At 31.4% G+C, this 27,244-nt stretch overlaps 1 protein-coding gene across 1 annotated transcript; it reads right to left on the bottom strand.

The window, feature by feature from the left end:
• Positions 1-846: 846 nt before the first annotated feature.
• On the bottom strand, positions 847-24,915 carry LOC143083370 (uncharacterized). The gene is made up of 15 exons (XM_076259625.1): positions 24,723-24,915; positions 23,418-23,555; positions 21,139-21,277; positions 20,006-20,119; positions 18,247-19,110; positions 17,418-17,528; positions 16,143-16,412; positions 14,088-14,231; positions 12,989-13,078; positions 10,292-11,026; positions 9,508-9,630; positions 8,800-8,876; positions 3,819-3,969; positions 2,184-2,412; positions 847-1,392 (listed from the first exon to the last, which is right to left on the bottom strand). Exons 1-15 carry the CDS (start codon positions 24,774-24,776, stop codon positions 1,266-1,268), a joined length of 3,366 nt encoding a protein of 1,121 aa, XP_076115740.1. The 5' UTR covers positions 24,777-24,915; the 3' UTR covers positions 847-1,265.
• Positions 24,916-27,244: the final 2,329 nt, after the last annotated feature.

The following is a 27,244-nucleotide window of genomic DNA, read 5'->3' as shown; positions in this document are numbered from 1 at the left end:
TTCAACAAATGTGTTTTCAATAAGAAACTCCAGCAGACTGATCACTATTTACTTCCTCGGTGTAGCATGTTTTTTTTTTTACTCACAATTAACAAAATATGCTGTATGGTATATCAAGGTAATGAATTTATAGCATATGCTACCATTTTTATGTTGAATACCATTGTGTATTTTTTCTTTAGACAATTTTTTTTTAATTTCACATTGGGAATGGTGGTATACAGGGTGGGAAAAATTAAAGTTAGAAATGATTTCATAGAAAGATCAAGATTTAAAAATATCCATTAGAGTTTTTTAGAATCCACAAATGGTTAATAATACCACGCACTGTGCCAGTCAACAGTTTCACAGTATTTCTGAAGACCCTCATTTAATGAGAGGAATCTTTGTCAATCTAATGGACAATTCTTTAGTCTAACATGCAGATGAGCCAGCAATGTACTGTTGTGTGTATGGAATTTTGTAAAGCTTAGGTATCCAATAAAAAAGTCTAAAACAAAGAACCCAATTTGGTAGCAGACAACAGAATGTAAGAGAAAGATTACTTAAGGGCTATTCTAGAAAAAAAATGTATGGGGGGGGGGGGGGGGGGGGGGGGTTGGAAGGCAGTTTTTGTCAGCACCCGCCACCCAGACAATTGTAATTGAGAATTATAGTGCATTATAGTGTGAAAAGTTGCTCTGATACCCATCACCCATGTATTATTAATACAATGTGCCTTCCAACCCCCCCATACATTTTTTTCTGGAATAGCCCTAAGTAAATAACAGAATATCAATTTTTTTATCATAATAAAGACACAACATAATTGGTAACCTGGAGAAATTGTTCAGAAAAAATACGAAAATGAGTAACATTTTTTAATGTGTAAGAGATCAACAAATTATATACACATTCATCTTGTTTCTATACAATTTGTGGTATTGAGATCAAAATGTTTATTTATTGATCTGTTGTTTATAATATTGCACTTTAAAAGTAGACCATTGTTTTGCCCAGCAATGATTATCTTATATAAACAAAATCAATCCAATTTGAATTATATTCTTAAATTCATCGGGAAATTTATGTCAGTAGATTTACTTCTACATGATCTTCATTATTGTAATCTTCGATTAAAAATATCATAATTCATCTTCTGTAAACCTAACATCTGTTTTTTATGCACAATATAGCACTGAAGAATTTAAAATTATCACAGTCTTATAAAATTTCCATGTCTTGGGTTGTCATAAAAATTGTTGTGTCAATATATATCTATAGCCTCATGCCAATAATTCATCAATTTCCCTGAGAAGGTCATCATCGTCGGCAGGTTCACATCCTGTCATGTCTAAATCTTCTTTACTGAACTCTAACCATGAGTCATCACTTGTCTTCTTGGTAGGTGACCTGTAATGTTATCATAGTCACATTAATTGATATATTCATTGTTGAAATAAATGTAAAATTTTAGTATATAATAACAATGACACAAAGATTTGTACATTCAAGCAGTTGTATACATTACTATTATTGATGTTTACCTCATCTTTTGAAGTCAAATTGTAAGACAAGTAATATGCTCAATTCTAATGAAGGACCTAATATATGTCATGCAAGTTCTTTTTTGAAGAGTTTTATGCTCACAAACACTTTACACCTGCCACATTCTGCAATGCCTATTGATGTCTGAAGCATTTTTTCAGTGGTTGTTGTTGACTGCTGTGAGTTATATTTCTTTATACTTTATTGTTTTCGTCATAATTCAGGCAGTTTGTTTTGTTGTTTCACATTTTGTTACTTATCATGTCTGTTAAAAGATAACTATAAGATTTGACAATGGAATTTACAACATGTACAATGACTACCTAAAACCTTTGCAGATATAAAATGGTCTGGATGGAAGGACCTTCATTTCTTAATTCATTAATTTTTGGATGATTTTTTGTCATTGTGCCTATTATTCTCTTTTCTATACATTTTAGCACACCATCATTCTCTATTTTGTATTTTTTTCGTCTATTTTTCTGCTCTCTTTGTTTGTCTCAAATTCGAAATATTTCTGTACTTTTTTTCCATCAATCTATTCGTTAAACCCTAAAAAGACCTTCATATAAATGCTTAATAAAAAAAGGTTGTAAAAGTCACCACAAACTGTATGTTCAATTAACAATTTACAATATGAGTGTAAAAATTCTTACATTTCAAGAAGATCGTCAGTATCTTCTTTGGAATTTTCAGGAACTGAAGTTGAAAACAATTCTAAATGCTCTGTAGAACTATCAACTTGGTCAGACTGAGCTGGATTACTAGTATCAGTGGTTTCTTGAAGAGTAAAGCTGAATGAGTCCAACAAACCACTCTTTGTATCTGGTACCTCTGTTTTTATTGGAGACTTCTTTGGTTCTGCTATTTCATTCAAAATCGTTTCTGTAAATAAAAGTATTAAAAGTTAGAAAGAAATAAAATATTAAACATACATGACACCCAGGGAAGGAACTTTAATAACACAGTAACCACCCATAGATGCAATTTGAGAGTCCTGCATACATTTTAGGTCAGTCCACAAAATATTTCACACCACCAATTGTGGCAAATTAAAGTTGCCTTCCCTGGGTCCCATGTAAATTATTTGGAACAACTCTAAATCTGTTTTCATGGTTTTGCGATAGTTAATACTTGTATATTTGTAAGTGGTTGAACATATAAATTTGATTCTGTGCCAGTTGATCTCTTTATATTAAAAGTTGTTACTCATTATCTTATTTCCTCTTTTCAATATCTCAAGTTTACCAAACATGTTTCTGTTCTATTTAAGGAGGTAGACCTTGGTTCAGGGAGATAACTCTTTAAATCAGTTATGTGTTTGTTAAAGTCAAGTTTCATCAATGAATTTTAAGCATTTACCTGAAACAGATTGAAAATAATCTATGTAACCTAGAAGCTTAGAATATATTTTTGAAAATGGTTGACACAAACGTATTGATGATTTTAAGAGTTGTTTCCCTTAACCTAGGTCTACCTCCTTAAATGGTGATACTTTGTTATTCTGTAATTTACAGTAGTACAGTCATCTTTCTCTTATGCATCTATATAAAAATAAAAGATGATATGATTGCCATTGCGACAACTCTTCACTAGAGACCAAATGATAAAGTAGTAAACAACTATAAGTCAAAGTGCAGCCTTTAATAATGAGCAAAACACATACAATATAGTAATAGCAGGTCCAGAAACGACAAATCTCTGGTATCCACGAAATCAAACAAATACCACAGTAAATAAATTAAAAAACGTAAGGAACTTTACCCTTTTTCACCAACAGGTGTATGACAGAGTGAAATTACAGGATTTGATAAATGAGAGTAATATGAGTTTCCGTTCACATGTGTTCCTACAGGATTTTTTTCCATACATGTATGTGTAATAATTCAGTTTTTATTTTACTTAGAAAACAACATTTCATTGCAACCAATGTAATAAAACATTGATCTTTTAGACAAAATTTTCTTCGTGAATTTGTATCGGAACCTTTGACCTATAACATTTAACATTTGACATGTATAAATGTTTCACTGTGCAGCAATTTAGAGATAGACGTACTAACAATATGTACAAGACAATAATGTCTACTTTTGAAAAGACTCAATATATAGATAAATATGTGGAACAAACTTTATAAGTGTCCGAAGCCTATAGAGTCAAAGAAAGGATTATTTAGTCTTGGAATAATATTTACAAGCAGAAGATTCTTTTAAATCTATCTAGAATTATTTATATACAGATTAACAGTAAGACTATGAGAGAAGGGGTTGTGTATAAAAAAAAAGAGTTACCATTTTCCTTATCACTGAAACCAATAGGAGTAATTTTCTTTCTTTTAGACTTTTCTTCAGTTTTAGCCTTCTTTTCTCTTTGTTTCTCAAGTTTCTTCCTTTTTTCTTCCATTATCTGAGAATATGTCTTGATACTTTCTGGCTCAGATTTCTGTAATAAAAAATGTTAATCAGTCAAAAATTCTATACTGTATACTAATAATTGAATATTCGAAATACAAAATCTGCACTAGGAGCAATACAACTTTTTTTCTATGCAAAATTAAGTGCATATTCACATTATAAAAATGGAGGCTGTTGGGGTTAAATAAATATTTATTTTTTTCCTAAAAAGAGATGATAAATGATATCTATGATTTCTGAACCTATTAAAAATATGCATCTTTTTCTTATTCTTATATCCTGTTGGGGCTGTAATAATATGACCACTGCCCAAAATACTGTTTTTGCCTCCAATGGCTCTTTTAGAGATTAACCTATGATATGCATTTTGAAATTGATGCTTGTTCTCTCAACCATAAACTTTTCATTGTCATGTTTCTCAGGTTAAAGGTGCAATTCGAGCCCAACTATGAGCTTCAAAATTGAAATTCGAACCAGATGCTTTGCAGGGCGCAGCTTTATACGACCGCAGAGGTCGAACCCTGAACAGTTGGGGCAAGTATGGACAAAACATTCAAGCGTGATACAGCTCTGAATTTGGATTGTGATCAAATTTTTGACATTATATGGGTTTTTTACACAAAACAAATGTCAAGATTTTACAAATCAATTAAAGATTTCTTCTTCAAACTTATTTAAATCTAAAATTAAATAGTTGACACAGCATAGGTTTCTGACACAGAATGAATGTGGTCTAATGAACTGAATTTTTTTTTTTTTGCCTTTGAGCAATTCACTATGCTGTTGAATATTAATCCTCTCAAAAAAATGTTTGAAGAAATTTTCTTTTTATTTATGAAATCTGAAATAAGAAAAATTTAACCCCCCACCCAGTTTTGTTTTCACATCCCCCTTTCCCTTTTTCCAAAACTGATATCAATTCAAATTTCTAATGGAGTTTGCAACAATAACTACTCTTTTAAATACATCATAAAATATTAAAGTGTAAAATAAAGTGCTTGTTATCACTGAATGGTAAAGATTGGTTGGTAGTAAAAGTGAATATACATTGTATATTGTATAAAACAATGATTTAAGTTGATTCAACTACTATTCTGAACAAAGAAAGATAACTCCAATTAAAAATTTCTTGCTATTGCACAATATTGTGCAATTAGATATTTCTTGCTATTGCGCAATACTGTGCAATTGAAAATATTTGCTATTGCACAATACTGTGCAATTGGAGATTTCTTGCTATTGTTGCATACTGTGCAATTGAAAATTTCTTGCTATTGCACAATACTTAATATAATAATTTTGGATCCTGATTTGAACCAACTTGAAAACTGGGTCCATAATCAAAAATCTAAGTACATGTTTAGATTCAGCATATCAAAAAAGCCCAAGAATTCAATTTTTGTTAAAATCAAACTTAGTTTAATTTTGGACCCTTTGGACCTTAATGTAGACCAATTTGAAAATGGGACCAAAAATTAAGAATCTACATAAACAGTTAGATTTGGCATATCAAAGAACCGCAATTATTCAATTTTTGATGAAATCAAACAAAGTTTAATTTTGGACCCCGATTTGGACCAACTTGAAAACTGGACCAATGATAAAAAATCTAAGTACATTTTTATATTCAGCATATCAAAGAACCCCAAGGATTCAAATTTTGTAAAAATCAAACTAAGTTTAATTTTGGACCCTTTGGACCTTAATGTAGACCAATTTGAAAACGGGACCAAAACTTAAGAATCTACATACACAGTTAGATTCGGCATATCAAAGAACCCCAATTATTCAATTTTTGATGAAATCAAACAAAGTTCAATTTTGGCCCCTTTGGGCACCTTATTCCTAAACTGTTGGGACCAAAACTCCCAAAATCAAACCCAACCTTCCTTTTATGGTCATAAACCTTGTGTTTAAATTTCATAGATTTCTATTTACTTATACTAAAGTTATGGTGCGAAAACCAAGAATAATTCTTATTTGGGCCCCTTTTTGGCCCCTAATTCCTAAACTGTTGGGACCTCAACTCCCAAAATCAATCCAAACCTTCCTTTTGTGGTCATAAACCTTGTGTTTACATTTCATTGATTTCTATTTACTTATACTAAAGTTATTGTGCGAAAACCAAGAATAATGCTTATTTTGGCCCTTTTTTGGCCCCTTATTCCTAAACTGTTGAAACCAAACATCCCAAAATCAATCCCAACCTTCCTTTTGTGGTCATAAACCTTGTGTCAAAATTTCATAGATTTCTATTTACTTAAACTAAAGTTATAGTTCGAAAAACCAAGAAAATGCTTATTTCGGCCCTTTTTGGCCCCTAATTCCTAAAATATTGGGACCAAAACTCCCAAAATCAATCCCAACCTTCCTTTTGTGGTCATAAACCTTGTGTTAAAATTTCATAGGTTTCTATTCACTTTTACTAAAGTTAGAGTGTGAAAACTAAAAGTATTCGGACGACGACGACGACGACACAGATGACGACGCCAACATCATACCAATATTCGACCAAAAAATTTTCAATTTTTGCGGCCGTATAAAAATCTAAATACATGGTTAGATTCAGCATATTGAAGAACTCCATATATTTAATTTTTGTTGAAATCAAACAAAGTTTAATTGTTGACCCTTTGGACCTTAATGTAGACCAATTTGAAAACGGGACAATACTGTGCAACTGGATATTTCTTGCTATTGCGCAAAACTGTGCAATTCAAAAGGACAAGGTTCACTAATGGCACAAAATGGCCTAAAATATCAACTTTATCATAAAACACAACAAAGGTCTCAATTTGATTCGTAAATGGTTGTATTTCAAAAGTCTAAATGCTAAATATATCAGTTCTTTTCATAAGAGAACATAATATTCTCCAAAGTAAGCCTATTTTGGACATTTTGTCAAAATATGATGGTTTTGTGCATTTTTGAAACCTCAAAGCTTTAAAAACACCTTGGCCGCCACCTACGATCCAAAATGTGTTGTAACCAAAAGATTCCAATTTTGATATAGATTTCATCAATATAAAAACTTTTTGGATCGTAGATGGCGGCCAAGGTTAGTTATGCCAAAATCATTTGAAAATTATGGAAAAAAGTACCAAAATTGACCTTTTAATACAAATTATGTTTATTTAAGGGGTCATAGCTCCATAAATTGTAAAGGAAAGTGCTAGAAACTTTTTGTTAGTCTTAATAGTATTATCACAAGTATTTCTACGTGAAATTTGTAATATTTTGGCCCGATTTAAAAAACATTAAAAATTCAGGGCCAATTTAAGCCTTCGTGAACCTTCTCCTTTCTTGCTATTGCGCAATATTGTGCAATTAGATATTTCTTGCTATTGTGCAATACTGTGCAATTGAAGATTTCTTGCTATTGCACAATACTGTGAAATTGTAGATTTCTTGCTATTGCAGAATACTGTGCAATTGAAAATTTCTTGCTATTGCACAATACTTAATATAATAATTTTGAAGCCTGATTTGGACCAACTTGAAAACTGGGCCCATAATCAAAAATCTAAGTACATGTTTGAATTCAGCATATCAAAGAACCCCAAGAATTCAATTTTTGTTAAAATCAAGCGAAGTTTAATTTTGGACCCATTGGACCTTAATGTAGACCAATTTGAAAACAGGACCAAAAATTAAGAATCTGAATACACAGTTAGATTTGGCATATCAAAGAACCCCAATACTTCATTTTTTAATGAAATCAAACAAAGTTTAATTTTGGACCCTTTGGGACCCTAATTCGTTGGGACCAAAACTCCCAAAATCAATCCAAACCTTCTTTTTGTGGTCATAAACCTTGTGTCAAAATTTCATAGATTTCTATTAACTTATACTAAAGTTATTCTGTTATTGTGCAAAAACGAAGAAAAATGCTTAGTTGGGACCTGTTTTTGGCCCCTAATTCCTATACTGTTGGAACAAAAACTCCAAAAATCAATCCCAAACTTCCTTTTGTGGTCATAGACCATATTTTAAAATTTCATAGATTCCTGTTTACTTATACTAAAGTTATTGTGCAAAAACCAAGAAAAATGCTTATTTGGGCCTTTTTTGGCCCCTAATTCCTAAACTGTTGGAACCAAAACACCCAAAATCAATCCCAACCTCCCTTTTATTGTCATAAATCTTGTGTTAAAATTTCATAGATTTCTATTTACTTTTACTAAAGTTACAGTGTGAAAACCAAATGTCTTTGGACAACGACGACGCCAACTTGATACCACTATACGACCAACAAATTTCAATTTTTGCGGTCATAAAAAAACTGGTATTACTGCATGGTAATAGTGTTTGGCACACACAATACAGAGGCTTAATACTGCCAAAACAGTGCAAAATCTCGAGTGTATAACTACTAATTGAGTTAATTATAAAAATATGCTTTGGGAGTGAATAATCTCAGTCAAGGTGAAGCCAAAAATTCAGTAAAAATTGGAAAGTCAGGATTTTTTTTATGGAAATGACCTTAAGTCTGCTGTACCCAAATCACTTTCACCCTACTTTCATGGCTAATGTTTTTATTGGATGCACAGTAGGATATTCTATTAACATCTCTCAATCTTGCAGGTCAAGAAATATGACAGAAATTGTCAAAATTGATGTTTTTTGCACTAGATTAACTATTTTGGGGCAGCAAGAACCAATCATATGGTGATGACAGAAAGGTTTGGCTACAGGGAGACCACAAAATAATTGGTTTGTTTTTGTTTTTTTCCTTCAAGAATCATTTAAAATTTTGAAAATTTTATATCGTAGGCCATATCGGTTTTCATAAAGTGAACCCAAACTCCTTCTTCCCCACACACATGACACGCTCATCCTATTATGGAACACCTCTTACCTTTTCCTTATGTTTTTTATGAGATTTTTTAGGAGGTGAAATACTGCTGTCATCATATTCTTCTTCATAAGAAGTAACTGAAAAATAAATCATGATCATGAACATAATTATCAAAACAACATGGTAAAAACAATAGCATTAGATGAACTTATATTAAATCAGACCTCAAAATATTCATACAAAATAATATAGGAAAACATTATTTTATATGTTTACAGCCATATTCTGTCACTGAAAAACAAATCAAACAATAAAACATGTATATCAAATCCTGACTGCTACAGACAATATCTTAAGAACGACTCTTTGTTTCTTTTCAGCTGAGGTACTTTATTGTGTTTACCCTCTTCTTTTTTGATATATGCACATGATGCATTACTCTTGATTCATTCATTTTTTATGGATATTCGATTTCATGGTTTTGCCATTGCCTGCTTACAAGCCTATGAAAAATTTGAAATTCTTTGAAAATTTTAAAAAGTTTATGGTTCACTCGTTATATTGAAATCCAGATAATAATGACTCCACAGTATACCTTCTTTCATTTGTTGGTCGTATACCTTCTTTTACATTTGTTGGTAAACTTTTAAAACACATATATTCATTTTTTTCTTATCTTACATGTGTCTATAGCTAAGGCAAAGAAAATCTTAAATCCATTGTTTTAATTACTACACAGTCTGATAAATATTTTGTATGTTTAAATACCTGTACGTTTACGAGCAGGAGGAACATATAATGCCCTTTCTATCTTTGGACCTTTTTTAGCTTCCTTTTTAAACATTCCAGGCTCAGCAGCCAAGGAATCATTACTGGAGGAATCAAACAGATCTACAATAAATTATATTAATACAATATTAATTTGATTTTTTTTACATTTTCCCCCAAAAAAATCTTTTTTTCAAAATCTAAACACCATACAATCATGACAATACTCCAATAAACCTTACGTTCTATTTTTCTAAAACCAAAGAAATGTCTGCCTCAAATTTTTTTGAAGTGAAAATCAGTTTGACCTTTACAGGGATCCTGAGGTCATCAAAACAGAAAGTAAAATAAATGAATGTCAGTCACTTCCTTGAAAGCAAGGCTTTGACACATAATCTGTGTTTTAATCAAATTGGTCTTTTCTTCATACATTAGTTGTCTCCCATTTGTGTAAAAGTTAATTTTCCATTACACACTCAACTACATCTATTTTTTAAATTACTGTAAATTTGATCATTTTCATCGGAAACAATTTTTGCGTTTGAAGTTTGAAGACATATCTGATATTTAGAAGGACTCAAAAGTAGTAATCCATCATGTATTTAAATTTGTGGTTTTCTACTTGCTACAAATTTATCATCCCACAAATATTTCTTTAAAATGACGAAACCAAAGCAGTGTATGCATGATACTACATGTATTCGAAATGCGTCAATTTAACATGTGCTTCTTGAAAGGTTTTTACTTAACAGTACCAAACCATGAAAATCAAATTATCACATACCTATATTTGACTCTTTCTTTGTAGGTGCAACAGCTGCAATAGTTTCTGACACTCTGGAACTCCAGACATTAAGTTTACCTCGACCCTTGTTAAGGGTCCCAGGTTCCTGAGTCACTTTTTTGTCCTCAATGATTTTATTGATACGAGATAATGTACTTTTAATCTGACTTGTATTTTCATTGGACGATGATTGTACAGGTTCCCTCATCTCTCTTTGTCTATTTCCGTCTCTAGAACTGTCCTCGTCACTTAAGTTACGGACAATGACGATCTTTTTAAGATCACTATCTGTAACACTTGTGTCACTAGCACTATCACCGAGCCTGCTTTTAATCGACCCTTGACCCCATCTCCGTTTTTTCAATACCTCTTTCTTAACCTCATCTTGTTGATCATTTTCAATCGTCCTTTTCATAGAAATTTTCCTGGGCTCTAAGCTTATTGTGTCAGATTTTGAGGAAGAAACATTTGCACCAATGCCCAGACGACTTTTTATACTACCAGTAGATAATTTTATAGTTCCCCTTGTCAAATTGTCAACTTTTTCCTCAGGTTTTCCTTTTTTCGTCTCAAGCCTAGATTTTACACTAGCTTTGATCAGTGATCTCTGAAGATTGCCAACTTTAGCTTCAACAGAGTCACGAGACAGATGTGGTTTAGCATGTTTAGTGCTTCTAACATCAGGTGTATTTAGTTTACGCCCTAATCGGCTTTGAACACTGACTTTAGTTGTATCTGCAAAGAATAAGATCGTTTAAACAGCTATAGAATGGAAATGTGAAATCACATTCATATCTTTTGTTCATTAGTTGTTGTTTTTTGGTGTGATTTATAAGTGTTTCTTGGTTTTTTTTTTATATAATTTAGACAGTTGGTTTCCCTGTTTGAATTGTTTAACACTAGTAATGTTGGGGCCCTTTATAGCTTGCTGTTCAGTGTGAGCCAAGGCTCTGTGTTGAATGCTGTACTTTGACCTATAATTGTTAACTGTTTATACATTGTGACTTGGATGGAGAGTTGTATAATTGGCAATCATACCACATCTTAAATTTATATATATGTAGATACAGTGTTCTCCCCAGAAATTTTGGATAGCATCACATTTTGCGTAAAAAAAAATAACGTCATTTGTCGTGTCGCGTTGATGCTCTATTTCCTTTATATGTTTAAGTTTATATTGTTCAATTCATTAATACAATTAAACTATAACAACAAACAGTTGTTTCAGTTTATGTTTTCTTTATTCATTTATAGTTACAGAATTATTTTTTTCCTCTAGTGCCAAATAAAAATAAATATGTGCTTTCAGTTACCCATCAATAAGTCAAATGAATGAATGGTTCATTATAGTGCAACCTGTATATATATACAAAACTAAATATCTAGTACACAAAATTTTATCATGTTTATGAATTTCATTGTTTCATGGCACTGAATGAATTAGTCCCTGTTGTTTCTTATCTTTACATCAAAATGATACATACTTTTAACAAAGTTATCTAACAAATAGTCTATTAATGCGTAGTTTTCTCTATTGGTATATTTTTTCTGTCTACCGTCCGTCTGTTGTCATTATCGTGAAATTGCGGATTTTTGTCATATCTGGTCCGGTTCCGATCCGTAGATTACACAAAAATGTGCAATGGCGGCAGTAGAAAAATTAAAGAAAATGAGTCTTAGAATAAACATTGTTTGACAAGAGATTGTGAATGAATAAGACGCTTTTAATGCATTAAATGAATTAAACATAAACTTAAGCCAATTATGATAACTTTTTAAAGAAGTATAAAACTTATTTTAGCTCAAAACCAAAATTCTCGCTCTCGTATTACCGGAAGAGAAAGAAAGTATTTTTTTGGAGAGTTGCACAAATAAACGACCTTTTAAAAAAATAATCGTTTTTGAATTTTCGTTATACAAAACAAAGATTTCGAATTGTTTTTGTGATTGCATTTTTCCATGTCGAAATTGGTGATTGCAGACACGTGGTATTAGTCATGTCACAAGTGTCAGCTTGGGATATTCGCATCCAAACAGTTATCACCCTGAGGGCAATTAACACCTGGCTATTTAATCTCTTAATTGCCTTTAGTGTCCGACTTAAAGGGATTACAATTAAAGGTGATATAATTTTTATGATCATAATCGATAATAGATGAAAATTGAGGACAAGTAATATAGCATTTAAACAGCCATCCATCATCGTCATAATCTAGTTAATTCTATAAACTGATTTCAATACCACTAAAAAAATCCTATAAAACTCTAGGAATTATTTAATGGGTACCTCTTATTTCTTTACAATTAAAGAATTGATTTTATTCTTTCTTACAGATGTGAGTATGCAACACCTTCTTTATATCAGATCAGATTTTATAAATAATGATACAATTTTCAATAAACTAATTCCTATTAAAATCTTATTTGTATTAGATTGTTCAAATAGCAAAGTTAAATCTTGAAAATCTAGTTTATTTTTCGTTTTTTTTCCCATCTTCCTCCCCTATTTCAATTTCTAAAGAGGTGTAAGATTGACAGTTTTCCTTTCAGGGTCAGTGGTTATCTCTTGGCACTCTGGCTTCTTCACACAATAAAAACACAACACCACAATAGTGCTGAAAGTGGCATTTAACACCAATCAATCAATCAATCAATATATTATGAAGACCTGTTTATGAATTTATAAACAATGTTTACCTTTGCTTTTCTTTTCTTCTTCATCCACAATAACTTTCCTTTTTCTTTTTACTTGAGAAGTTGTGTGAATAATCTTTTTCTCTACATCTTCTATCAAATAAAAAGCAATACATTTATGTTTATAAATATATACATTAAAACTCAAACATGCTGAAAATAAGTATTTAGTCAGAAATTTGATACTGATCCATTATTCTGTAAACTTGGATTTTTCTGAAGTCCCCCTTGAAGAAAAAAGAAAGAACTTTAAATTAAATCCAGCGTGTTGAAGATTCAAAACCAGAAAACATAATGCCCCTACTACTATCGTAGACGGGGCATAAAAATTCTGAAAGAAAAGAAACAAGAATGTGTCCTCAGTACACGAATGCCCCACTCGCACTATCATTTTCTATGTTCAGTGGACCGTGAAATTGGGGTAAAATCTCTAATTTTGCATTAAAATTAGAAAGATCATATCATAGGGAACATGTGTACCAAGTTTGAAGTCGATTGGAGTTCAACTTCATCAAAAACTACCTCGACCAAAAACTTTAACCTGAAGCGGGACAGACGGACGAACGGACGAACGAACGAACAGACGGACGGACGCACAGACCAGAAAACATAATGCCCCTCTACTATCGTAGGTGGGGCATAAAAAATATTTTAAATTTAAATTCAAAGTACTGAGACAAATATTCAAGACCTATGTTTTATTTTACATTCTAATATGACGTGCTTCTTTTGCTTTGTGAACAAACCCCTGCTCTAAATCCAATAAAATTTGTTTGCACATGCGTATATTGACAGAAGAATGAATTTTATCAAATCATCATGCACTTATATATTTCCTTAACTTTAAATCACTTTCAAACTCATAAATGGTGCACATCATCGCTATCGCTCGGGCAAAAATAATCAAGAATATAATGCCTACCCATGTTAAAACTACAATATAGTATAGCTTGCATCAATTATTTCTTAATCAAAAGGACTTTCCATTAGTGACTCGTCATTGTGTTTGTGCAAGAACTGATTTTGTGTCATGCATTGATACTCCATATCCTTTATTTTTTATTATCAGCTATACTCCCAGTTAGATGTTTTGATAGATTACCCTTTCTGACAGCCCTTCTTATATCTTGTTGATACTGTACAGGTTCATACTCAGACTCCTCTCCTTCTTCCTCCTCCTCTTGTTCTGATTCGTCCTCGACCTCTCCATCCTCTTCCTGTGACTCCTCCTTCTGGAATTCTTGTTCTAAAATATTATATTCAACTATGTTAGAAAATGGATCACAAACTCATATGACTAGCAGTGTTCTCCCCAGGCCGTTTTAGCGTCGCGGTACCGCGACGCTATATTTTATCACCGTGATGCTATAATAATTCCCGCGACGCTATAATTATTTTGAAGATGCTATTTTACCTGTCCTCAATTTCGAACTTTCATCTATTATCGATTATGATCATAAAAGTTATATCACCTTTAATTGTAATCCCTTTAAGTCGGACACTAGAGGCAATTAAGAGATTAAATAGCTAGGTGTTAATTGCCCTCAGGGTGATAACTGTTTGGATGCGAATATCCCAAGCTGACACTTGTGACATGACTAATACCACGTGTCTGCAATCACCAATTTCGACATGGAAAATTCAATCATAAAACAATTTAAAATCTACGTTTTGTATTAAGAAATTTCAAAGCTTGAAACGATTATTATTATTTTTTAAAAGATCGTTTATTTGTGCAACTCTCCAAAAATTACTTTCTTTCTCTTCCTGTAATACGAGAGCGAGAATTTTGGTTTACAGCTAAAATAAGTTTAATACTTCTTTAAAAAGTTATCATAATTGGCTTAAGTTTATGTTTAATCCATTTAATGTATTAAAAGCGTCTTATTCATTCACAATCTCTTGTCAAACAATGTTTATTCTCGGACTCATTTTCGTATATTTTTCTACGGCCGCCATTGCACATTTTAGTGTAAACTACGGATAGGAACCGGACGAGATATGACAAAAATCCGCATTTTCACGATAATGACAACAGATGGACAGTAGACAGAAAAAAATATACCAAGAGGGAAAACTACGCATTAACAGACTATTTGTTAGATAACTTTTAAAAAAAATACATATCATTCTAATGTAAAGATAAGAAACTACTGGGACTGATTCATTGAGTGCCATGAAACAATGAATTTCATAAACACGATAAAAAAAAGTTTTTAAATTGATTTTTTTTTGCTACTTTTAATATCTTTACTTAATATAATATAAAAAATAGTTAATTTTGTGTACTAGATATTTAGTTTTGTATATATACAAGTTGCACTTATAGGTATAATGAACCATTCATTCATTTGACTTATTGTTGGGTAACTGAAACCACATATTTATTTTTGTTTGGCACAAAAGAAAAAAATTAATTCTGTAACTATAAATGAATAAAGAAAACATAAACTGAAACAACTGTTGTTGTGGTTATAGTTTAATTGTATTCTCAGTTATGAATTGAACAATATAAACTAAAACATATAAAGGAAATAGAGCATCAACGCGACGCGTTAAATGACATTAAAAAAAATACAGTTATTTTTTTTAACGCAAAATGTGATGCTATCCAAAATTTCTGGGGAGAACACTGACTAGGTTGTAATATTTTTCAATACACATGACACACAAGAGTTTGTGTTGAAGGCTGTACTTTGACCTATAATGGTTTACTTTTTACAAATTGTGACTTGGATGGAGACTTTTCTGGCACTCATACAACATCTTCTTATATCTAGATAATTTCAATTTTCTACTTTTTATTAATTACAACATCAATTCTAAATCAAACATTGCAAATTCCTACTTTTCATGTATGCTAAAATCAAGGTACTAAATTTCATTAAATTTATTAAAACATAAATATAAAAATGTTTTTTCCCATATTTTGTGGGCAAATACCATCTAAATATTTCAATATACTCTAGATGAATATGAATTTTGTATAGGATTATTTTTCTTCTATTAATGAACAGTTCTTTTCTAAAGCATAATTTTATAAAATTGGTGGAATATACTTTTTTACTTCAAAAATATATCTAGAATTCTATAAAACAAAATTATGGAAAATGTATATTACCCTGAAAAACAAAATCTCCCTAAACACTTGAATTACCTTCCCACTCCTCTGTAGCCTCACAGATATCAATTTCTGGTTCTTCCCCTAAATCATCTCCATCTTCAAAGATTTCTTCTTCTTCTTCTTCCTTCTCCTCCTCACTTTCTTCTTTCTTTTCAACTTTCTCCACCTTTTTCACTATGGCTTTTGGTTTCTTTTCAACTTTCTTACTTTTGGCAGATAATTTCTTGACGATTTTCTTTTTCTTTAGAGGTGGTTTCTTCTCTTCTTCTGCTTCCTCCTCCTCCTGGTACTTGTTTGCTTCACCTGTAAGATAAATGCAAAAAATAAAATTGACTTTTTTCAACTGTTATATATACGTAGCATATATATACAGCTATAAATTATCATAAGATTCTGGTGAAATATATTTAAGCTGATAAAAATAACAAATCTGCAACTTTTTTACACATCAAAAGTTTAGTACACTGCTACTTTTGCATAGGTACTATTTCTGTACCAAAAATCTGTAGTATTGGAAATCTACTTTTAGTATTCAGTACTATTTTGTTACTTTAAAATTATTGTAATATTTAGGTACCTTTATTTTACAGTACTTAATTTGTACTTGAAATTTAAGTACTACAGATTTTTGGTTGCACGGTTACATTTTCAGCCTTTTGAAAGTTTGTCTTTTTTCAATCTCAGAAAGATATGATGTTCAAACATGGAATACTGTGATTCTTGTTGGTAATATTTTTGTACCAATATTTTAAGTACAAATCAAGTACTGGAAAATACAAGTACCTATATATTACAATAATTCCAAAGTAAAGAAATAGTACTAAATATTAAAAGTAAATTTCCAATACTACAGATTTTAAGTACAGAAATAGTACCTGTGCAAAAGTAGCTGTGTAGGATGGAATTTGTTTCCCTTTTTTATTAAATATTTTCTAATGAGAATTTTTTATGTTTTCTCCAAATTTTCTCTTATTTAAATTACACATTCATTTATTTGCAATATACATGATATATGCACATTGCTCAAACATGTTTTAAACTTTCTTGGCCCCATACATTCAACAAGATTGCTGCAATATTTTACTCTATACCTCAGGAATAGAATACCTTAGCTGTATTTGGCAAAACTTTTAGGAACTTTTGGATCTCAATGATCTTCAACTTCGTACTTTATTTGGCCTTTTACAGATGTTTTAAACATTTTTGATTTAAACGTCACTGATGAGTCGTTTGTAAACGAAACGCGTGTCTGGTGTAAGTGTAAAATAATAGTCCTGGTATCTATGATGAGTTTATTTATATACTTACAAATTTTGACAATTTTTCCACTCTTTAGTTCAATTAATCCCATTGACAACAAGGCCTTTGCTCGCTGTATCTCCTCTAATGATTTGACTTTAATGTTGTCCTCTTCACTCTCTGTAAATGTAATGAATAATCAAAACATAAACAAGTGTAATCTAAACACATTACATCAACAAACAAGAATGTGTCCATAGTACACGGATGCCCCACTCGTACTATCATTTTCTGTGTTACGTGGACCGCGAAATTGGGGTAAAAACTCTAATTTGGCATTTAAAATAGAAAGATCATATCACAGGGAACATGTATACTAAGTTTCAAGTTGATTGGACTTCAACTTCATCAAAAACTACCTTGACCAAAAACTTTAACCTGAAATTTGCACTATCATTTTCTATGTTCAGTGAACTGTGAAATTGGGGTCAAGACACTAATTTGGTATTAAAATTTGAAAGATCATATCATAGGGAACATGTGTACTGAGTTTCAAGTTGATTGGACTTCAACTTCATCAAAAACTACCTTGACCAAAAAACTTTAACCTGAAGCGGGACGAACGGACAGACCGAAGGAAGAACGGACCCACAGACCAGAAATCATAATGCCCCTCTACTATCGTAGGTGGGGCATAAAAATGATCATTTCCTGTAGTTGTCTTTTGATCGTCATCAACAAGCAGTATTATAGATAAATATTAAGTCTTATTGATAAGGACTCTGAAATACATAGCTTTTAAACCTTTAAATTTCAATCTGGTTAAGTATCAATAATACCATGAAAACTATCAGAGATAATATCTATTAAACATGTTAAATTTTATGGATATATATACCTGTTTTATCTTTAATTTTACTGAGATTGATTTTTTTCTGTGGAACACCTGCAGGTCGCCCCCTGTTTAAAGATGTTGATGGGTAATTCCTATCTCTATTTAAACGTTCATGGACGGGTCTTCGATTTGGTGAATAACTGTCCTGAGGTCTGAATACTGAATTTTTAGGAGGAGTTCGCCTTCTTGGAGATGTACTTCTGTGTCGTGGAGAGGGACTTCTGTACCTGGGAGACCATCTCCTCGGTGACCTACTACGATCTCTTGAGTAAAATGGGGATCGTCTTCTCCTAGGTGAAGGTGATCTTGATTGTCTTCTCCATGGAGACAAACTTCTAGGGGTGGGAGATCTGCTATATCTGCTGTCATAACTTCTTCTGTCTGGACTAGAATCATATTTTGGAGATGATCGTGGAGGGGACTTATTCAACTTTGGTAAAAACGGTCTGCCAATAAAGTAGTCTATATCTGGAATACTAGCAACCGTTGCCTGCTTAGATACAACAGGGATAGTCTGCACTGTCTGTGGTAATACCGGCTTTATTGAAGTGATGGCCTGAATTGAAGAAGGCTGCACTGATGTGAAAGCTGATTTGCCTGACTGAATTGGTGTGATTGTCTGGGATGGAGCTACGGCAGTCAAGGTTGACTTATTAGGAGCAGTGACTGTTCTCAAAGATGACTGGTTAGATACTTTGACTGTTCTCATAAATGATTGATCAGAAGTTGTGACTGTTCTTGATGATGACAGATTGTTTGTGTCAGTTTTAGCTGAATCTAGTGACTGTAATTTCACTTTAGTACTTTCTGGTTCTAAGAGTTTCTTACTTTTCACAGGTGAATTCTTGTCACTCTCAACTTCAGAATCTACAAAAATTAAAAAGCATATATATATGAAAAATTTATCATGACAACTTCTTAAGATTTTAACCTTATTATTTATATTGTATACGTATATTAATAGTACAGTGGTGCCCTTTTTCGACAAAAACAAATGAATCTGAGAAAAAAATCTGTCTGCATGAAAATCAATAAAAAAAAATTGTGAAATCATCTTTTGGAAAATTCAGAATACACTATTTGTACTAATTATTCAGTCTTGTCTTTTTCATGTTAAATAAACTATCAATTATCATTTATTTTTGAATACCAATAGTGTACCAATCAGATGTTTAAACTTGCACTGATATGTCTTTTTACTTGTATCACTAAATAGCAGACAAGCTGAGTGTGAACATAGTTTGTTGTGAGCAATAATAATTATGTGAAAGCATCACTTCATTTGTAGAGCTTGGAGCTAACTTTCCGAAGCACCATAGATTTTTCATGATGCTCATGTTGCTCAGTCTTAAGTATTCTATGCTTTGCCAGTTTTTATTATAGACCTATCATGCTTATGAATTTAAATGTTTCTTTGCTCTAGAGCTTCAATCCTCATTTTCAATATCCTATGCTATCATATTAATACCACAACATATTTCTACAAGTTACTCTTAACCTTAGAAATCTTAATTTGTGGCAGTAAAACTGGTTACCTGCCTACGGTTATTAAAAGTAAAGTGCAATGCAGAAGTAGGTGACTTCATGAGCAAGGAAGAAGTTTAAATGAAGTTACCAGCCTTGGTCACATGTATACCATGGAAGTGAAAAACATTAGTTTGTCTAATACATGTCATAATGCTAACAGTATGACAAATTATTTGCCTTCATGAATATCCAATAACAAAATGTTACATGACTTGTCCCCTTCCTGGGTACTTACCTGAGAAGTGAACAACAACAGGCTGTATGACTGGTGCCCCAGGTATTGCAGTTAGTTGTTGTGGTGGCTGCTGTCCAAACAATGGTGGAGGAAAACTGGTATCTGGCAACTCTTCTGTAAAGAGATTTCAATGAAAGATATTTTTTTGCATCAAGAGAGTGCCTTATATGTGTGGTAATAAGATACAATGTAAATAAGGGCTATTCCAGAAAAAAATGTATGGGGGTGTTGGAAGGCAGTTTTTGTCAGCACCTGCCACCCAGACAATTGTATTTGAGAATTATAGTGCATTATAGTGTGAAAAGTTGCTCTGATACCCATCACCCATGTATTATTAATATAATGTGCCTTCCAACCCCCCCATACATTTTTTTCTGGAATAGCCCTAAGGATTTTTACAATTTTTTGTTTATTTACATTTAAAGATAAAAACATGGGAAATTTGAAAGATTTGATTTTTATTTTTTTATTTTTTATTTTTGGTGTTTTAACGTCACTTTCAAGCACTGCATTTAGGCTATTTTATGGCGGTCAGTTTTTATTGGTGGAGGAAGCCAGAGTGCCAGGAGAAAACCACCGACCTACGATAAGAAAACTGACAATCCTAGTCAATTCAGATTAGAGTTGAGGGAAATTGGAAAGAAATTAGATCCTTAATATCAGTCCTGTATAAACCTATTGGTTCAAAGTATTACTACTTCAACTACTTCATTCGCCAACAAGAAAACGGAAGAGTTGGAGATAAAAATCCTGTTAAGATATATATGTAACCAAATCAAAACATTTAAATTATGTCACATTTATTTCCCTTAGTCTTAGCTTTTTTTACAGTTAACAAAACACAAAAAAAATTGATAAAATACAGGAACATTTCATATATAATAATAAGTTCAGTTCTCTTTATCTCTTGAAGTATGCAAATACTTATACTCTTGGTTTGAAAGTATGTGGGTTGGAGCATTACTGATCAAGGTAATTCTAGAAAAGCCTTTTCGACCTAGAAATTTATAAAGTTTTATTTTCATATAAGATCCTACTAACAAATTGATGTGTCGAAAAACTACCCTTCCTGGCGTCTATCAGTATATTAACCAATTTGCTAATCAACAATATCTCAGTTTGTTCTTAATTACCTGATAAAATCGGCTGAGTCTGCAAAGGTGGTGCACCTGGAACCACTGGTCGAGTTTTAAAATGTTGGTACTGACAATTAGAACGGGTACAACCTACTGGTTGGTTCTCCCAGTAACATGGTATGCCTTGTCTATTTCTCTAAAAATAGAAAGATTTTAAGTTGAATACTAACAAGGTTATCATGCATTTCTAGACATAAAAGGTAATGTCTAATTGATATCATTTTGTATAAAATGTTTAAAAGACAATTGCATTTTGTAACAGTCAATTTGATTTTGTTAATATATATAAACTATGCCTAGTCCTTGTAAAATGTTGTAAGCACTGAAGGGTTAAGATTGCTTAAATTTATCAGTGGGAATTAAATTAAATATTGCATTGTTTAAAGCATTGGCTAATTCTTGACAAAGGAAGATAACTCAAATTCTTAAAGATGACTTTAACAATGACATCATTGATACTTTTCAAACAGATATGAGATTCCTGCTCCTTGCAAAAGTTATATATAATTTTCTAGACAAGTACAGCATTTTTTTGTGACTTGAATATCTGAACAGTCATTGATTTGACATAGCTGGGGTTTGAACTCATGATCTTAGACACACATTTTTTTTTTCAAACTACCACAGGCCTAAGGCCATAGTTTTTTTATTTTTAGTTTTACGAATCAGCTGACCCTAACTTATGCCGAATTGGAAACAAAAATTAAATTGGAAAACAACAATTTAAAAAAAAAAAAAATTTCGGCCCACCGCGGTGCTTTGCTGTACAAAAAAATAATTGGTTTTTAGTTGTATCTTTCGATCCGAATATGTACAGCGCTTGAAAGAATAGGAATTTACGCTTAGCGATCAATGTTAGAAAGGACTTGAATGTCGCGGTGGTTCTGTCCATAGTTGTTTTTGATTTTGATCTTGTGGTAATCAAGAACAAATTTGTAAAAGGGCAGTCTGATACATCTATTGGCCAAATAATATCAAATGAACTTGAAGGTGTAAGTGAGAAGCCAATCAAGAGTGCTTACAGCAGTGGATCGTTAGAGGGTATGTCATCTGTTTCTCATGTGGGAAGAGACGTGTAGTATACAGTGCTGCAAAGCTTACCATACAACAGGAAAGAGCATTGATCAGAGTCCAAGAGGAACTGCTTTATGTGTGTGGGAGTGTCCTGTTTCCAGGGTGTGTGTATCAAGACAAAGTCATTGTCAGGGAGTCCTTGTCCTGTGAAAGTCTGATGGAGGTGACTTATTATGCAGGTATGTAGTTTTAAATTAGAATTTCATCAAGACGAAAAGCAATTCTTAAATATGAAAGTATGCAACATTTGTGTGTTGGTGAAATGCATGTAAACACTATTTATAGCTGTGATTTTGTAGTAGTTTCTGTCTGAGATTTTTTTCTTATGTGAAAAAAACATATTAGTAGCCAATAGCAAACAGTCCACTCTGACTGAATCTTAGTTACTTAGGATAGTCTGTCCAACTTTGCCCCAGGATATCATTTGAATTGTCTCCTAGAGGAGGGAATCAAAACCCTCATACACAAACATGATTGGAGTCTCAAACAATTTTGGAATCTAAATTGTTTTTTTCAGTTTAAAACAAAATTCCTATTATATATATATAAATATATTAAAAATGTACAAGGCAGAAAAAGTGGTATGATATGATTGAATCACTGGCATAAATAAAACAATTTCTGAGATTTTTTTCATTTTTCATTTTAAATAGGTATCACACAGGTTTTCAATGATTTTTGCTTTTTTTGCGGGGACTTTGAAGACATTGCAAACAATCCTAAAATAGTTTAGCTCAAGGAAGACTTCAGTATTGTGTGGCCCATATGTGAAGGATGCATTGGTAGAGGAATGAAACCTGCAACTAGGAATGCCAAAAAAGTTAAAAAGTCCAAAAAATGAACATTGAACTGTCATTGTCATGTCTGTTGTATTGTAAAAAAAAATAGATACTGACATTGAAGAGTATTAAATCAATCCATGGTCACAGCACAAGCGCATGTCATCATTTGTGAAGTTCTGCAGTTTGTTTTTGGAAGGTCTTCTGTTTGGAAGTTGTTTTTTCTTCTTCTACCCATTCTTTTCTTTATAGGTGTCCGTAAAACAAAATAAAAAAAATAAAAATAAAATCTTGAATTTTTTTTTATTTTTTTTTTCGTCTTCCTACCCATTGGTTTTGTAAGAAAATTTCGTAAAACTAAAAATATAATAACTATGGCCTAATTAGGTCTATACAAATGTATATTCATCTAATCCAATATACCTCAAACACATCAGTGGGAGGCAGATCTGCATGTCTGTATGGACAATTTGCTTTTGAGCAGATTCCTTGTTGCCAGAATGTACATGTCACCATTGAACTCTTAGCTGCTTCACAATGTCTAAAGGCACAATTTTCACCCTGGAATCATTCAATATACATGTACTTGTAATACAATACAAATTTCTAAAACCTGCCCAAATTAAACTCTTCAATTAGGAGGGTCAGGTACTCGCTTATAAGAATTTAGTTTTGATGTTAGATCTCATTTCCCTGTTGACATCACTAACAATTTTTTTCTGAGCCCGACTAAAATGTGTCTTTAATCATGTTTATTTTTCTGAATTTAACCTGCTTGCTTGGTTCAATTTTTTTTCTTTTCAAAGTTATACATGTATATTGTAAAAATTATATAAAAATTTAACAAGTCAAAACAATTTTAGTCAAGGTGTATAGTACCATGCATTTATATAAAAAGTACAAATAAAGCATGATTTGTTTCCCTTAGATTAACTCAAAATAACATGAATAAGTTAATATGTTCAGATGTTTTTTTGGGTTTTTTTTGTTTGTCTTTTATAAAATTTGGCATCAACATATGCATGATTAAGGGATATTCTTGCATATATATAACATGTATAAGTTTTGTCATAGAGAATCTTTGTTTTATTATTTTCTTGCTTTGTGTCAATCTGTTTATATATTATAAACCTCTCATGCTGACTTTTGCAGTTTGTATATATAAATTTGACACATGTACATGTATAACACAAGTTAGCGAAGGTTGAAAATGCACAAACAAGTTAATTGACCATCACTTCTTAAATGTTTTGGTGGTTCAGTGGTTGTCTTTTGTTGCTTTGTACCATATATACATAAATATATTATTTTTGATTGTTCTAATATTGGTTTTCCGGTTTTTCTTGTTGTTTTGCCGTGCCATTGTCAATTATAGCTCATAATAGCTTGTTGAAGGCTGTCGAAGTACTGTTATTGGTCAAAGTCTTGATTTTCTTTTTATTTAAATAGCAATCATACTTAACACATCCTAAAAATATATAAAGAGAGCATTATGCAATGCATTTTGAATATATGTAGATTGTATATAGTACTCATGTATATTGAGTAAATACATGTTTGTTAACATGTTAGAGTTAGACTAAACATGGTCTCTAGATGTCCTAGCTATGTTTGTGCTGCTGGATTTATACTGTCTAGCTTACTTTTACCCCAATGCAAACCTTAAATAAATATATATACATGTATCTATAAAAGTACATGTACATCTAAATAAAAAAAGCTACTTACCTTTGAACAGTTAGAATTGTAGTAGAAATGACAATCGTTTCCATAAGCAGACATGTTGAATTGTCACTGTTAGAAAAAGTTCTTCAAATATCTTGTCCTTGAATGATTCTCCAACACAGAAGGTTCCTTGAATATTTTAACAGTCTTTCTTCAAATGTCAAATGTCATTTTTATGATATAGTCTTTAAATTCTTAATAATATTTTTTTCTTTTTATTCACAGTACATCTTTTTCTGTATAAAATTAAACTTATTTTTATATGCTAAATACACAATGATTGCATATAATTATAATAAAATGCTGAAAAGAAATTATGATCAGTTAAAAAATACAAACAAAGTTTTATAAATAAATTATTTCAGGGATCCTTGCAACTTTCCTATTAAAATGAGTCATCAGCTTACTAAAATTTCAAAAATATATAAGAATCTTACATTGGTTGTTTGAATCAAAAATTTTCAGAATTGTGTCATGAACTCAACTTTCTAAAGTTCAAAAAATGCAACTATCCCTGGTATTGAATACACATAAATAATTTTTTAACCCACCTAGTTGAACTAGTTCATGTAGTTGAAAGGTATTCAAATCAAAGTTCAAACCAAACCAATTTGTAATCGCTCCTTTTTCTTAATGGTGACCAAATTCACAATGCTATTCACAACATTGCCTCATTTAACCACCTTCACCCTTTAATTTTCATTTTGTCAAAGTGACAATACAGTCTTGACAGAGATTTTTCATATACATATATACACGATATATCAATACAGAGCAAAAATATTAAATGCATACACATTATATGTACAAAAATGAATTCAACATTTTTAATCTAGTGTTTAAAAAATTTCAACAGCAAACAGTTCAAACGTTGATTTTTTTCTTTAAGTTAAGCTACTATTTTTTCAAAAAATGTTAGCTCAATGTGCATGGTGTGTTTTGGTTTTTTTTGGCGGTGCAAGGTGCCCGTGGTTGTTTAAGTGCAGCTGCAATTGTACAGCTGATGAAGTTAAAAATAGGAATTAACATGTGTTTCTATCAATCAATCCTAAAACACAGGACTACCTCATTTGTTCTTGATTAGCTCTTTTTAAGTACAGTTAAATGTGTATTAAACAATTAGATATGTACACTTGTCCACATGAATGACATAATGTCACGAGCATTGTAATACATCATATCACCTCCATACCCTCCTGAAAAGCAAGGCCATCTGGCATTATTAAATAATTGAAACTACATTGTATCATAAACAGTATGTGTATACAGACAGAAACAATAAATGTAACTATTTTAAGAACTTTGAAAAATATTACATGTATGTGCTGAATTTTTTCTTCAATTCAGTGTTTTATTTTGACGACTTTTTTATGTATTTAAAATACATGTACAGAAATCAGACATGTAGTATTTTACTGTTTTAAAACAATTTCTGATGCTACAAAATGAACACAATATTTTGAATGAACATGATGAAATCATATAAATATATGTGTAGGAGCCATACATTTTGTACATCTTTATAAATGCATGATGTATGGTTGAATTATTACCTTTACAAAAATACATTGCCTTTAAAATTTATACTTTTTTTTAACAATTACGTCAAAGAACTTTAAGTTTAACAATTCTACTCTGACACCAACTTATCCTTATTTAATGTTTTTTGTATTTAGAAGATTTAGTAGGAATTTCTGATCTTTTTAATATATACAATGATGTATATCTATTTTAAAACAAACTTATCACTATTTACTAAAAATTGTAGGGCAAACTGCTTAAAATTATCATGATTAAACTAGACATGCTAGAAAAATGTATAAGACTCAAATTGAAATCAACCTGCCAATGCTAATGAAAGACTACACATATGACATAATTATTTTTTTGAAATATTCATCATGTTCATTTGAATTATTTAATTCAAGACAGAATTATTTTTTTATTTTTCACAAAAACCCTAAAGCATTCAATTGAATTATTCCAACAAAATAAAATGGCTCATTTGACCTGTTTGAAGGAATATTAAAAGGATCGATCAAGCAGACTTGTTTTTTTTGTCTAATTCAATACGACATTTATATAAATATGTTTTCAGAAATAATATAAAGAATGTTGGTCAGTTAACATGGTTAAACACAAAAACCTTTAACATGTATCTACTTGCCAAAAAATAAATGGGAATTGAAAATTAAGACTGAAAAATAAATAAACCTGTTATTAAATATGATAATGTAGGGTACTACAAATACAATGTATAAATGTATAATGAAAAATCCACAAACAACATTGAAGGTCAGGGATACAATTGTAATTATGTTCAAGTACATGTACAATGATGTACAAACATATATCTATAACAATCTCCTTCACTGCCCCTTTCTAGCGTCAGTTTACATTGCATACAAAGCTCATACATCACTAACATGATACAAACACACATTAAACAAAGTTCATTCTATCTTCTATCTCCAAAAACTTCTCTGGTAAGTTTCGGACACACAGAAATAATCTAGCTCTAAATA

The sequence above is a fragment of the Mytilus galloprovincialis genome, chromosome 7, assembly GCF_965363235.1.
Source record: "Mytilus galloprovincialis chromosome 7, xbMytGall1.hap1.1, whole genome shotgun sequence".
NCBI lineage: Eukaryota > Metazoa > Mollusca > Bivalvia > Mytilida > Mytilidae > Mytilus > Mytilus galloprovincialis.
The sequence above is the reverse complement of the archived record's forward strand: the minus strand, read 5'-3'. Positions and strand labels throughout refer to the sequence as shown.